This window comes from Betta splendens, chromosome 22 (assembly GCF_900634795.4).
Source record: "Betta splendens chromosome 22, fBetSpl5.4, whole genome shotgun sequence".
Lineage (NCBI taxonomy): Eukaryota > Metazoa > Chordata > Actinopteri > Anabantiformes > Osphronemidae > Betta > Betta splendens.
The window spans coordinates 9,941,626-9,957,339 of NC_040900.2; the positions used below are offsets into that span (position 1 = coordinate 9,941,626).

The 15,714-nt window shown below is 42.6% G+C and overlaps 1 protein-coding gene across 25 annotated transcripts in view; it reads left to right on the plus strand.

Annotated features, from left to right (window-relative positions):
* mark3a (MAP/microtubule affinity-regulating kinase 3a) overlaps positions 1-15,714 on the plus strand; it is a 32,310-nt gene that overhangs the window by 3,212 nt on the left and 13,384 nt on the right. For 18 of the 25 annotated variants that reach the window (XR_008693736.1, XM_055506000.1, XM_055506003.1 and 15 more), the window contains 9 exons: positions 1,592-1,768; positions 2,277-2,330; positions 6,958-7,006; positions 8,323-8,388; positions 10,529-10,599; positions 11,547-11,603; positions 12,810-13,046; positions 13,151-13,291; positions 14,974-15,073. Coding sequence is in view for 24 of the 25 variants with exons in the window: in XM_055506000.1 (XP_055361975.1) it covers positions 1,592-1,768; positions 2,277-2,330; positions 6,958-7,006; positions 8,323-8,388; positions 10,529-10,599; positions 11,547-11,603; positions 12,810-13,046; positions 13,151-13,291; positions 14,974-15,073 (952 nt within the window). In the remaining variant the exon portion in view is untranslated. The remainder of the gene's footprint in view (positions 1-1,591; positions 1,769-2,276; positions 2,331-6,957; positions 7,007-8,322; positions 8,389-10,528; positions 10,600-11,546; positions 11,604-12,809; positions 13,047-13,150; positions 13,292-14,973; positions 15,074-15,714) is intronic. The other 7 variants (XM_055506002.1, XM_029139182.3, XM_041069252.2 and 4 more) reach the window with 1 other exon arrangement.

Below are 15,714 nucleotides of genomic sequence, written 5' to 3' on the forward strand. Positions count from 1 at the left end.
ACTGTTGATACCAAGACCAAACCGAGTATCAGTTTCAGAACACTTAGTCCCACTTAGCCCAGTATTTTACTAAGATGTGTCGTCCTTAGTCCGACTGATATAATCTGTTTTATTGTATTGATGGAATTTAGGGTGTAAAGCAATGCAACACCTTGTTTAGTGTAGTTAAACCATAAAAATTTATATTTAAAATGCGATCCAAAATATTTAACAGAACATTTAGTTGAAGTTTCTGTTGGAAAATCAGATTATCATATTATTTAAATGTGTTGCAACATATGACACATTCTCAAACTTAAAAAGGTTCTTTCATTACACATTGATTAATCAAGCACCCTAATTTATGTCCAGGCAGAGAGAGCAGTTAGATAATGAGTCATTGTGCTTTAAACTATCTGACTAGATGCCAGGTTGATTTAGGTTTTGGTTGCCAACTGTGCTGAGCAGTTTCTCAGGTTAAATTAGAGCAGTAGTGTGGTAACGGCATGTGAACCGGACCGATGCTATGGATTGACCCTTTAACTCTGAGTAACCTTTCTTTATTTGTTTCTGTTCTGCCGTGCATCCTGTTTTTCACCAACTGCATGCGTGCATGCATGCATGTGTGTGTGTGTGTGTGCGCCAAACACAGGATGTGACATCGGCAGAACCTACCAACCACCATGTTAGACTATATTCTGATGCTTCAGTCTTTTGGCACGTGTGGTTTGAGAAGATTTGAAGCTGCTTCGGTGAAGTAAAAAAAAAAAAAATAGTTGGATACAAAATAAATCATTATCTTGTTATTTAGCAATGAGGGACACGTCTAAAATGAGTAGAAAGTTGTCCTCAGGTTGAGCACATTTCTCTCGCGACCCTGGTCACATTTTTTTAGTTTAGCTGTAAATTACTTGCGCGTGAACGTGACTCTCCTAATATGAAGCAGGTCTTTCAGTGAAAAGGTTAAAGCTGCTGGGGTTTTGTATTGAGAGCTGATGCAGAAGCTGGAGTAAAAAAAAAGGCCAGAACCAGCGACACCTGGATACAAAACGCAGACACCACCCACCTCTCAGTCCACGGCGTTAATACATTTAATCCTGGAGACAACCCCATTCCACTTTACTAGAACTGGTTTGGCTTTGGCAAGTCAACCGCTTTCTGCCTCTGCAATGCAAATGAACTGCTGTGTGGAAAATAAAAAGCTTCGGGTGTCAGCTGTCCACCTAAATCGGGGAACTAGGACGTGACGATTTCGTTGCAAAAGAAAAAAAGTCTCCAAGACAAAATATTTTTCAGCCGTAATAGGCTGTAGCACAAGTCTGTAGCGATGGTGAAAATGATGTCTGCTAAACGTGTAATCTTTATATACACAGCCCCTTTCTTACAGGTATTACTAAATGGTGCAGACATTTGCTGTAATAGCCGCTCTGGTTTGGACTCTTTGATGCTGGGTTGGTGAAACTACCTGGAAAACGAATCAGCCATCTGTAGCCGGTGTGGAAGCAAAGCTAGAGATGACGTGGCTGTCACAGTGGGTCAGCCTGAGTCACCGCTGATGTGCAGATGTTTCAGTGTGTGCGTCGTACCGATAGACTATGTGTCTTTCCCGCAGCATACGTCCCACAGCAATGGGCGCCAGGAGATCACCGCACGCTCAGCCCGGACAGGGGTGCGACCCTCCCGCAGCTCGGAGGAGGCGCACGTCGGCAACTACCGGCTGCTCAAAACCATCGGCAAAGGCAACTTCGCCAAGGTCAAGCTGGCGCGGCACATCCTCACCGGCAGAGAGGTGAGACACGCACTGGCTGAGTGATGCTAGATGTGGACAAGCTGTCCACGTCTGGGCCTTTACTAGATTCTGTAAATGCAAAGCATTGTTTTGGTGTCTCTACACCACCATGAGCCCAACCTGCCAGGCCGAGCACTTTAAACTGTGCTGGCACTAATGGATGTTTTCAGGCAGAGGCGATGCTGGTGAGCTTTTGATCTGTTCATAATTTATGAATGGAGAGAGCCTGCATCATGACACGGCATACAACATTTAACGAAACACTGATGCCTCCTGATTCCATCAATTATTCAGCGCTTGCTTTTTGTCATATTTTATTAGTTATATTGCTTTTTTCAGGTTAGTTTTAAAATGGCGGTTGATTCATATTTCTTTTCCTTTTTAATGACAGTAGATGCTCTTCGCTGTGGCTTTTCTTTTGGAGCCGTAATCATATATTTTTTTTCAGGTTCTGCCGCTCTCGTTTAACTCATTTTCAGTGCTGTTGTTTTTTTTTTCCTCTCCGCAGGTGGCAATTAAGATAATAGACAAGACGCAGCTGAACCCAAACAGCCTTCAGAAGGTAATTTACTCCCCCTCCTCTCCTCTCTTTCTCTCGTTAAACTCACACTGTGGCAGAATTCATTTACTAATTCATGGTGCAAAACAGATTGATTATTAATTGTGGCAATGGGGAACCAGGCACGCTCAGATCATGTGTTCCGGAAGCGAATTAAAAGCTTTTTTTTATTATTTTAGTGGAGGATGTGATTCAGCTTGATGGAGATTGGTTGATTCAACCTCATCCGCTTAATTTTCTGTCTTGTTAACCCTGTAAGAACTGATTTGAGTTTTTTCACTGCCAGTGTTGTCACGCAGCTGGGAGTGACTGTTCGGTTTCCCTTGTTCCCTCAACCATATCAGGAAGTGGGTTTTCTTTTAAAATGTAAATTGTCACAGGCTGTGTGTGAATGCTGCTTTTGCTGCCCAGTGAATGGCTGTTTCGCTTTACAGTTTAAAGTCAGCGAGTCGCGCGTGAGCCGCCCCTAGCCTCGTTTTCTCACGGTTCCCTTTTTACGTACACTCATTAGCAATGCGTGTGCTTGGTAGTTTTGATCTGCACCGCTCTAGATTTGGCTAGGCTTGTCTCTCTGCCTGGAAGTGGTTTCGGGGGGGAAGTCGCTCAAAGTGATATCGACGTGCCTGCTGACGCTCTGGAAGCATTTTTTTTTTTTTTTGCCTCATCCGACAGACGAGGCTGGTGGGCAGAGCGCTGCTGCTGATGGTAATGATGCTGGGTGTTGATGATCAGCTGGCCCTCGCCGCGTGGCTCCCCTCTCCCTTGTCTCGCTCCGAGGACGGCTAGTGGTTTTCCATCAGTTTTTCCATAGCTCCATTGACTTTGCCCTTTGTTTCTCAGAGGCCTGGGCCCTTTGGCGTTGGCTGTGACACTGCTCTGGCCGAAAAACACTGAGTCATGACAGCGCTGTTCGTGGTAAAACAAAGCGTGAGGCCTTTGTTGGCTGTCATGTTGTTTTTAGGTTACTGCTTTGTCAAAGTCAAGGGGAAAAACTTAGGTATTTGTCAGGTGCTGTTTCCTGCTGTCCCACCAGGGATGTAGATTTCCTTTTGATGTTTATATTAAGGAGTTGGAGCACTCTTTAAAAAAGACACAGCACATTTCTCTTTGTGTTACTTTTTGCCGATTGACACATTAAATGAACCCATTCTCATCATGTGTTTCTATTTGTAGTCTTGCTTTCAGTGTTTTTGCTCCATTTTCTTCTTCAACTGACAGGTTTGAAATGCAGAGTTGATGGGAACCCTGACATGGATTAGATGTGTGGCTTATTTTAAGCACATGTAGCCCAAGAACTGATTCTGCCTCTAATCTAGCAGGTTTCACATCTATGGGGTCATGTGTTACAGGTGCTGTTACTGTAAATAGACTTCACTAATGTCTTGCCAAGATGAGAGAAATCTCTCTTGAATGTTTACGTAGCACAAACAAGGAAAGAGGACATTTGTGATAGAAAGTTGGTCAAATACTGTGAAGGGAAATGCATTTGCAGGATAAAGTAGCAGATTGTGTTGCTTGTCCAGCTTTGTCCAATCATCTACAACAGTGATGGACTGTGTTGCAGTTTGTCCTTCTGCTGTGATGACGGTAAACTGGATCTGCATTGACACCATCTGGAAAGTCCGATTACCTATTGGGAGAGTGAGAGAGGTGGTATCACTTGCCTTTGTTTGCAGGCTTCATGGTTTACGGGTCAGGACATGTGTAGGTTGCTCGCGTTCTGAAGAAATTGAGGCATAAACTGAACCTTGTCAGGAAACAAAAGCAACAAATGTACCGAAAAAGTGTTCGGTCTTTCTGTTTTAAAGGACTAGCTCTCGTGTTTATTTTCTTCTTTTTCCTCTGAGCTTTTGCCGCCAACCTGCTTCATAGTCGGCACGACTGCATTCTGACCTCTTATGTAAGTGGAAGAATTGGCGAGAGGCTGAAAGCGGAGGATAGTGTCTCTGAAGCCTAAATGTTTATTTCGAGCCTCTGTTCCTAATAGTTCGGAGGAGCTGAGTGGACGCTCACATCTGTCCATGGCCCCTGGCTAGCTGCTCTCAGCTCCCGCTCTACTCTGTCCTCATTCAACCTGCTGACGTACGCGTCGTCGTCAAGGTCAAAGGTCGTAGTGAGTGTGACACTTAGAAGTTTTGATTAAATGTAAACAGTGTCAGATGGTTGGACTGCAAGACAAACCTCTGCTCCCTGTGAGTGTTACTTTTCATTAAGAGGCTGTAGTGTTTGTGAAACGGGTGTTGTCAGAGCTTTTCTCTACATGGAGGCAGGAGGTCTGAGTGTCACAAAGGCTTTTAATCAAATTTTTTTTACACACAACTTAATTTCGGTATATAAAGATAGTTGCTTCTGTCACGTGAGAATCAATCCATGTTTCCTCCTCCACTAATAACATTGATCAAAGTATTGAACCTCAGTGCTTTGTGAGTACTGAATAAAATCCTGCTGTGCAGCTCGGGATCAAATTAGTTGTTTACTGGTTTATGATTCAGAATCACACTCTTACTGTTTTTTAGCTATAAAGCAACATTACCTAAACACTAGCTACAGCTAAAGCTTAATCTGAGCTAAAGTCAATAGACTGACTCAACAAGTGTAAACACTGTACCACGAACAGTGCTGACAACTGGCCACGAAGGGAGGCTTGGTAAACATGCAATGCATTATTCCCTAGGAGCTGGAAAGTCTAGGTCGTCTGATTTACTATAAGTATTATAAGTTTGTCCTTTAAATGCATAATAAAGCGACAAATGAGCGAAATATTCTTAATCAATGGGCCGTCCACATGAGGACCAAACACTGACACACAGTTTTGTGCAGAGCTGAACAAAATGAACATTGGGTAAACCGCAGCACCGATGGTTTCTCCTACCTAAAGTAGAGGTCCAGGGGTCAGTTACAGCAAAATGTGCTGATGTTGCAGGAGCTGTAGGTTTCTTTGAGACTCTTATTACTTGTATTTGTAGGGCTCATGAAGCCACTTTCAGGTGTTGTTTCACCCCTTGTGCCCTGAATTGATCACAAGACAGATTGTGTAAGTGGGACAGCTATGCATCACTGTGCTGGTATGACTAGATCACTGCAGGTTTTAATACTTGACGTAATGGTCATATTATACGGTGAATCACGGCTTTCCCACTAATTCTGTTTACTGCTTAACATACCTGACAAAGTGCTCCCAGATACTCGCTGGTTGCTGTTTTTCACACTGCCAAGGTGTGAGGAGGCTCTTGTCTCCTATATAGGACAGGCTGCGCTGCTAACTCACCAAAGTCGCACAGTCCTTGAAAAACTGATTAGTACACTTGTCTCATCCTCAACGTATTTATTCATATTTTCCACTGTCACACAAAATTCCACCTCCTATTTATTCCTCAAAACCGTCAAAGAGCTCAGAGTATTTTCAGCGTCACTACGGGCAGCATCACAGTCTGCGTGTAAAGGCAGTGAGACCTCAGAGCTTATCTCCTCTTTGCCAGCAGCCAGAATTTCACTGGTTTCGTTTCGTGTCCAAGCTGAAGGCTTCCCTGACTGGAGCTCAGGCTTCAATGGCACCCATTCAACTACTGCTGAAAGCTGTGGTTTGATGAGCGCCCCTCAGCTAAGCACATCAATATGAAACCAAATCAGAATGAAATGCCATGAACCATGCATCTTTGCAGAACTGTGTAAGAGTGTGTGTCTGTGTGTGTGTGTGTGTGTGTGTGTGTGTGTGTGTGTGTGTGTGTGTGTGTGTGTGTGTGTCTTTGAGTAGCTCGGCACGCAGCGCCATACTGAATGTGAGAACAACACCCGCTGTTAATCACCATCTGTTTGACTCTCAAGGTTCAGGACAGAAGGCTTCATCAGGGTGTCCCGGTGGATCTGTGGGTTTGAAGCCGTTGCTCCCTTTACTTCTGACGTTTTTTTTACATTCACAAAACCAATTTTGAGGCAACATTGGAATTTTAGAGTTTGTGTGTGATGAGGGTTGACAGGCAGCATGCTGACTTTTTAATAATAGGAAATAGAACTATCAAATGCTTTACATGTATAATTTGCTCTAAAACATGACAACTCATTTTTGCAGTGTTGCAACAACGATCTGATTTTGTGGCTGCTCAGCTTTTAGGGTTTATTCATCAGCTGTCTGACCAACGCCCTGTGGCGACTCTTTTTCTGTGAAATATTAAGTCATTTTATATTTTTAAGGAAGGGCTTGAGGGTAAGGTGTAGTCATCAATAATAAATGGCATCATTTCTCTTGATGCCTCAGTGCAAAAGTCCTAAAAGCCCTTTTGGCAGTTAGCGATCTGCTCGTCTGGTCCTTGAGTGCTGATGGGCAGGGAGAGCGTGAGTCGGCAGTATGTCTTATTAGTGTGAGGTGGCAGACATGTGATGGTGCAAGCTTAACTCGATTCAGATGTACTTTCCAGCCTTTACTAGGGGGCCGTTGTTCGTTCTGCGAGCATCTCTCGGGCTGCTCTCAATAAAGTGCTGCAGGGATTTCTGTTGCCACTGGTGATGACCAATCATGTTTTCTTTACAAATGTGTTGACAAGGACCAATGTCTTATGGCTGTTAATAACTTACCTCTGCCCTCCCTACTTGAACACTATCGTTTTTATTATACTCCTCGTTTTCATTTCAGCTCTTCAGAGAAGTTAGAATAATGAAGATCTTGAATCATCCAAACATAGGTAAGTGGATACTGTACACACACTATCAGCACAGACTGCATCAGTTCATCTTTCTAAAGGTTAATTCATAATTTAGGATTAACAAATGATTTTCCACGCACTCATGTATGTTGAAACATCTATCTACACTGAAGGGTTAGTTGCTGAGATGTGATAGAACATAAGCGTTCTGGCGTCAGTCCAGCCAGAAACGGTTAAATTCATACCCTGAATTGATCTAATGTTCCAGCTGAAGTTACACTCGTAACACACACTTGTCCACTATCCTCTTCTGGAGAGACATTCTTTCATCTTTGTTTTGGGTTTTGAGGCGGCTTTAATTGATAGACAACAGCACGCCTGGAGCGCCAACCAGCTGCAAGAGGAAATGCCAGCTAACACCAAACCACTGCAGCAGCAAGAAACCAGCATCGTGAAAACTTCAAGTGTTGAGAGCTTTAGCTGAGTAGCACAAAAAAGCATGGGAAATGGCACTGTGGTTTCATGGCTACTAAGGTTATTTAAGGATTAGCTTTTATAGTTTGTTATTAATAGGTGCAAAAACATCAAGGTAATGGTGAAAATGTTTTTTTGGTGCTCCCTTGAAGTGGGAACGTGCAATTTTGATTGATGTTATATAATACTAAAAGTTAGTTTTTCTAAAGAAGGATAAATGTCATATCATTGTACAGCAATTCCTGAAAAGTGAAATGACAATTGCATTTACACAGTTGCATTGAAAACTGATTCTGACCTTGGACTAAGGTTTATTTCAGGATTTTTTTTTTTTTTTTGTGCACCTAATTCTAAAGTGACCACTTCTCGTTCCTTTAAATGCACAGCGTTCAACTCAGATTCGGGCTACGTTGTTTAATGTTGAAGAAGGGATTTCCTGCTAATTATTTTTAATGTACTTTCCATGTGCTCCATGGTTTCATCTGCAGAAAAGTGATTATAATTACCAGAGTGATAGTAAGAGCTTACCAGCCTGTACATGTCCTCCCTCTGTCTTCCTTCCCACTTTATCTATATTTAGCAGCATAGCCCTCAGCTGCTCATCTTGGTCTTTTATGTCTTCAAGCTGAACACACTACAGTAAAAAACAGCTTTTGTACTGTACAGTAACTTTTGAGTGGTGCTCAGCTCTGCTTACATGGTCATGACACACACATCCACGTGAGTTTTCCCCTTCAGCTTTCTGTCTCTGTTTGGAAACGTTTCTTAGCCTCGTGTCCATGAATTCATTATAGTCTCTGTCTGAATCTATCCAATCTTCATATATAATTGAATTTATAATTTCCTCTTTGTTTTTCTGTCTGAATTCTTCCTTCCCACAGTCAAGCTCTTTGAAGTGATTGAGACAGAGAGAACGCTCTACCTGGTGATGGAGTACGCTAGCGGAGGTGAGACACAAATGCAAATGTTGATCTTCTGTTGCTGTAAGGAAACGACCTTCTACCTCCAACAGCTGCCTTATTGAGACATGTAGCATCTTTACTTGAGTGAAAACACATTAATACAACACTTCTAACAAACATTTAATGTCCAAGATGATATCACTATCCTCCTTTGACTTTAAATGAAAACTGTAACAGAACTGTGCTGATCCGTAGGTCCCCAGTATCATTTATTTACAGCACTGTGATAGATGTGTGTGTTAATTATGCATAGATCTGGGGAGCGGCGTATTATCTGCAGGTTCTGATTCTCGTCCAGAAGGACGAATGTATAAAAAGACCAGTCTGGGTGTGGTAGTTTGATTAGAATTTGTCCAAGGTAGCGTATAGATCCTGCAAGAAAACCACACTGACAAGGTGAAATAGAAACGGACCTGGTGAATATATGGTGACCATGCATGTGATTTAAACCTCCGCAGAAGCTTCAGCTCAGGAGATAAAATTGCCAGACAAACCTTGGGAGAACAGACAGAAGATCCTCTTGTAATGGTCACATTTCAGTCATGTGCTCATGGGTTTTTTTTAATGACAGGGAACTGAAAGTTATCCCGCGACTTGCAGTGTTATTGTGGTTTTTTTCATTATCACTTGGGCATTTTCTTAACGCTGGTATTAAACAAAATGAAACTGTTTTAATGTCTGTAAGAGATTACTTTGTGCACTTTTGAGCTGTACAGTGAATCCTCTACTGTCTTGCCTCTTAATATTAACAGTCATAGCAAACAAAATTACATTTTCCAGTAATTAGTCCAGATATTTACCAAATTTCCATTGCATCCTCAGGCTTATCTGTCATTTTTGTGCAGATACGTGGTTCCTGAATAGAATAGAATAAGAATTTAACCATTATTTAATTATCAGAACTTCGTTAAACTCATGAAGCAGGGCAAGAGTTGTGTTGACATTAGCCACTTTTGTTCTTGTAATAATTGTTAGACTTTATGCTACTGCGTATCTCCTCCTTTATTTATGCAGTACCACACACCCTAAAACCCTAAAAGGCATATTGCCATCGATTCCTTGAAAGGCTGTGTTCAGTCTGCAGAGACGGCACATTGTGACAACCAAATCCTATTACCACAGAGATGAGAACACTGATCAAGGGCCAATTGCGTTTAAGCCTAATAAAGTAAATCTAATATTTCTCCTAGTTTGGCAACAATTTTATTCATTTAGTAATCTGGAGTGTTTTGCTGCTCGAGAACAGCAGATAACCTGAAAAGACTGACATGAAGTAAGGGGTCATATTTTAAATTAATTGAGTGCGCATTGTTTGAGACAAACTCTTTCCATTATTCCTTCTTTGAGGATCGCACGTGTTTTGGCAGCCTTCAGAAACACCTGCAAGTTAAACTGGACCCGCGGTGCTGTATTTTTAGTCTTAACAATACGAGCAGATTCTGAATGAAACATACGAGGCACAAGTTCTGTCCTCCAGTCACCCCATGTGCAGCTCATGGTGTACCCTTGAGCTCTGACATACAAAGTGTTAGCTGGCAGATTCTGTCTCCAGCCATTGAGTCAGAGAGCAGCAGTGAATCGTTGCTTTTCTACAGTGCAGAATTGCTCGCTCGCCTCTGCAGGTCAGCGCTGAGAGCGTGCAAGCGTTTCAAGGATTCAGGAGACGTAGGGAAGCCGACTCTGTTGCAGGATTTATGCTCGATATTTTCTCTCTCCCCCTCAACACGGACACACACACGCCAGCCGCCAGAGTTCAATTAGCACACGAGCAAGAGTTGTCACGTTTTGGCTGGAAGCGCACAGAAGTTTGGGCTGAGGGGAGGGTCTGCGAGAACTGAGCTCTGGAGCAGCTTTTGCCTCCAGGAGATGCTCAGTGTGGAGGAAGGAGCACACACTCGCCTCAGTATGGTCAAGAAACTCCCTCAAACCACACACAGATGATTCCCCTAGGCCAGCTGCATTTAAAAGGTTATTATTAAGTTAGATTATAAAGATAAACATGCTAATATGTGATTGACACTTTCTTTCTCTCCTCTTCTGTATCTCTTATCTATCCTCCCATGAATTTGCTTCAGTCAATGCTTTGTTGTCTGAACCTACTTCTTTCTGCCTCCCTCTCTTGCAGGAGAGGTGTTCGACTACCTGGTTGCACATGGAAGGATGAAAGAAAAAGAGGCCAGAGCTAAATTTAGACAGGTACCCAGCTTTCTCCCCCTGCAGTGTTCCGGTTTCACACCTCTGCTCCCGGCTGCTGTTCTCAGTCCTGCAGAGGGGACTTCACCGTCTCTGTTGTCTAAAGACTAACGAGAAATGTCCAGACTTGCCTTCTGTCCCATTATTTATCCGTCAATGGCTGTCAAACATAATCCAAAGTCACTGAAGTGACGACATTAGTTTTGTAGCTGCTAAGGTGTAAAAAAAAAACAAATGATCACTTTCCAAAAAAGCAGTAAGACCTTCTGAAAAATTTAGGTCATAACAACCTCTTGTTTCACGAAGAAACGGCTCTGCATCAAATTTCATATCTAAGGAATTTCTCACTTAATCTTACATCTTTATCTAGCTTGAAGCAGCGCCATAGTCAGGGTAGTTTTTGTTAGAGCCAAGTCCAAACCTGAAAGAAATGAACACATCAAGACAAAAAATTTGAAAACTAAATACCTTAATACTGTTAACATGTCCAAAGACTTGTCCCTCAAACTTAGAGCATTTCAGGCATCACTGAGCAGATGGTTAGAATTCAAGTAATGATTCGAAATTCACTTTTTCCCTGAACTTTGTTCACATCCACAATATCTCCAGCATCTTTTTCTCATTTACCTGAGGGCACCCTCTGCCCTGAGCAGAAATGGATTAAAACTGATGTGGATGCTTAGATTTACAGTCATGGTAACATCTTAGCACAAGGACACGAACAGTGCTGAAGGTGCAAAATGAAAATAATTCCAACTAAAATTAAAGTTGTAATGTGTAAACGTCTACAGTGAGCGTAGAAGCCACGTGTGATGTGCAGGCTGTTGTCTGGACTCTGTTCTTGCTACGTGTCTTAATAGCAACCACATCTACTCCTCCACCACTTCCTTTTATCACAGTCTGAGAACACCACCTGACACTTAACTTCTACTTGTCTCTCTCTTGTGCAGATTGTATCGGCGGTGCAGTACTGCCACCAGAAGCACATTGTTCACAGAGACCTCAAGGTAAGTTCAGAGCCTCCCTGGCTTGTAGTTACACATCTCTACTACCAGTGTCCAAACCACTCCTCACGATGTCCATTTCAGCTGCAAAGACTTCATATTCGGTTGTTAAAATGTAAAAGATTAGTGTATATTATAAGTCAGATCCAGACTTTAAATTAGCAAATGTCTCGACCTTTTGAGGCCAGTTATCAGATGTTGAGTATAAATGTCACCGTGCAAGGAGCTGACATCACCGTTTCGTGCTTTCTCTCTGATCTTCACTCTCACATTCCCACTGATGACTCCTAGCACAGCATGTCTAATTCCAAAACACTGCTTATGCGGCTAATGAGGCTCTTCTTTGCCCTTCTCCAACTTTCTCCTTTTTGCTGTGCAACCACCTCAAAACTGAGTCACAGAGGACTAAGGACGGTTAATGTACAAGCAAGCAGGCTACTAAGCTGCTCACGTGTTCTGCACCACATCGCCTGCTGTAGTGTAAATGCGCCTCCTTTATCCAAGTATAAATATTGATGCTTCGTATTTTTATCTCCGCATCAGTGGGAGTCACTCGGCTGAGAGAAGCTCATGCATCTCTACAGCTGCACGCCTTAACTGTTTCCGCTGTAGAGCTTAATGAATGATCTATGAGATGGGAGAGAGCGGTGAGGAGCAGTGTCCTCTCTGCGCGCTGTGAATGACGTGTTTTTGACTTTTTGTTTAGTAATGATGGCAGGTGTTGACACGCTACCAATGTAATAGTACAGGTGCACAACCACTTTCGCTAATGGCACTCCAAAAGCCATTGTTTAGGCCTGCTTAATTCTCCTTTAGCTTATCAGTGTGATTGGAGTCCATCGCTTACCAATTCAACTTGTTGGTTTGAAAAATAGTGTAGAATTCCCTCTGCATGGACAGAAAACAGGCCTGTCGACCTCAATAAAATTGTGGCACACTGTAAATCAAGCCATGGGTATAAAAACTTGGAGTGTTCCCAGGGTGCAGACACCTCTAACCGTAAAATGAAGGCAGTGCAACCACCAGCACTGTTTCTGCATTTGGCTGAGTAACCTTTTAAGGTCACGCTAACTCTCAGAAGTGCATTGATGTGAAAACCGGCTGGAAGGACAGCCATCAGTGAGACCTTCATGTGGATGAGCCTAAGCTCGTGCAGTAACTTGCTAAAGAGAGATTTTTAACTCCTGAACCTTCTCTGTCTGTCCGCAGGCTGAGAACCTGCTCCTCGATGCTGACATGAACATCAAGATCGCCGATTTTGGCTTCAGCAATGAGTTCACTCTGGGCAACAAGCTGGATACGTTCTGCGGTTCACCACCGTATGCAGCACCGGAGCTTTTCCAAGGGAAAAAGTACGACGGGCCGGAAGTGGATGTGTGGAGTCTGGGGGTCATACTATACACACTGGTCAGTGGATCACTGCCCTTTGATGGACAGAACCTGAAGGTGAGTTGATTTGTGGTTGTGATGTAAAGTTAACTCTCTATAACTATCTTACTATAGGATATCTACTTTTTTTAAGTCAATATTTGCTCTCCTTTCCTCTGCAGGAGCTGCGTGAGCGCGTGCTCAGAGGAAAATACCGCATCCCTTTCTACATGTCTACAGACTGCGAGAACCTCCTTAAACGCTTCCTGGTTCTGAACCCAGCCAAGCGGGGTACTCTCGAGGTGAGGGAGGACGCAGAAAATGTAAATATACCTCTCAGTTCTTAACACACTTCCCCAGCACTTCTGCATCATCGGAGAATGCCATCTATCCTCCTCCTCTTCAACAGCCACCTCCTCTCTCCCCTCCTCCTGGTCCCTGTATCCTTTCTGCATCATCACCTCTGGCGCCCACGGTGTCCTTTTTTCTGTGTGCCCAGCCCAGTCTCTCCTCCTTTTTGATGTTGTAACCATGAATAATACATCATCATTCTTGTGTTCGTACCATAACTGTCTTTCATGTTCACTTCTGAGATGGCGATGCTTCGGTTTTTAGAAAATCATGTAAAACGATCGTTGAGTCTGAGTCATCAAAGAGAAACAGATTCTTTTGGCGGTAGCCAGTTTGAATACAAGTCTAATAATCATTGTTTAAACAAATGCAAATCCTCTAATAAAAGTAGGGAATTATAACCCTGGAAGGATTCAAATGATGTGGTTACAACAATAGAAAGAACTTAAGGAGATGTACAGTAGCGGAGTTAGTTTTGAAATTGAACGGAATGTAACAGAACTTAGTGGCTTTTAAATTTTCAACTTCCTCTGCTAAACCGCCCACATGTCTGTGATTCTTAAGTGTTGATGAGAATCACTTCATGCATTCTAACACCAACAAGAATTTACTTGGTTTAGGTGGATTTTATGGAAAGACAAAATACCCCCTAGCACAGTCAAATCATTTCCATGTTCTTGTTGATTCAGTGTTAAATCTGCATGGAAAGACTGTTCATAAATCTTGACAGATGCAGTAATACTGAAAGTAAAAAGCAGTTTTCTTGTCCACTTGTTTGTCTTGGCTTATTATAAAATCAAGTGAGCCCAACCAAAAAAAAAAACAGATGAGAAAGGAGGATTTCCAGCAGCTTGTTCGACCAAGGTCTCTCACAAAGTGTAATGAAGGTCTAAATGTGAAAGATTCCAGTTAAAGGTTTCGCATAATAATGGTGTGTTTCGGCAGAAAGCACTGAGAGAATGGTTCCTCAGAGGAATCCTGGCAGTGATCGTATTGTCAGAAAAGTGTGAATGATCATCTTAGAGCTGTGACAGTGCTGGACAACCTGACACAAAGCAGGAAATCATTAGCATATTATATCAAAGAGCTGATTTCCGCTTTAATTTGCTTTCATGAGAAGGCAACTTATTCCTTGCATCCATCGGATTTGAAGTGTTGTTGACTTGACTCTGATGGTCACACGTGGGACTCACCAGTGACCTGAATAACAGCATGAGCTCCATTTACATCAGGGCATGATCAGTGGTAATTAGTTTGGCTCTGTCCTTATTAAAATCCCCGGAGAGCAATTGATCAGCTGCAAATTAAAAATAAAGATGCAGATAAATTAGGCACTGACAGTATGAATGCTACTCTGAAAGGCAGGGTGTTGGGGAGGGTTCACTCTGCATGTTTTTCCCTTGCCTGTTGTTGCGCGGCTCCGAATACTGGTGTCTTGTAGAATTTGTGGTAATACGAAAAAACATGAATTGGCCTGTACCTTTTTACCGAATTGCTTATACAAATGTTTGTATGTGAATGTCATTTTACCTTTTATACCAATGATCATGAACCCAAGCTTTACCCAGTAATGCTGTGTATGTTGAAAAGGTTGCATGTTGTTTTTGTGACCCAGCCTGAGACAGAACCTAACAGTCTCCACCTGTTGTTGCAGCAAATCATGAAGGATCGATGGATCAACGCAGGATTCGAAGAGGATGAGCTCAAGCCTTATACTGAGCCAGAGTTGGACATCACAGATCAAAAGAGAATAGGTAACACAAACACACACACACACACAAGTTGTGTTAAGTTATTAGTGAGTTTCCTGAGCATCAGGCATGTGATGCTCGGTTGTGTCATTAAAACATGTTTGTAGTAGGGTTGCAGCTCTGCTCAGAGGAATTCTCATTATGCCTATGCTGAAGCTTTCAAAGAAAGATGGAACTGAATGATAGATAAACACGAGCAGCGCAGATTAAAGACACAGAAACGGAGAGAAACCTCCCCATCCTGGGTGAAGGGGGGTTGGCTGTTGCATAACAGCAGGCGGGGTTGCTGTCAGTGCACATGTGTCTGTATAAACTCCCTGTCACCCAGGAAAAAGAAAGCTGTGGAAAGGAATCCCTGACTCCTAAGGAAGATTTATAATGAAACTCCTCCCAGTGATGACACATGCTGGGTTTAGGGCGGGAGCTGATCCAACCTGGTAAAATCATCAGTTCTGAAAGTAAATTGTTTATAACATCTTTTAAGTTATTGTCAGAAGCCAAAGTGACAAATTGGCCAAGCTATTTAAACAAGTATGTTAGACAAAACTAGGTAATGAATGTCTGCATTACTGTTAACACTACAGATAGGAAAATGTGAGTTCGTTGTTGAGTTGTCGATTGGTGGATAAACATTTGACGATGCA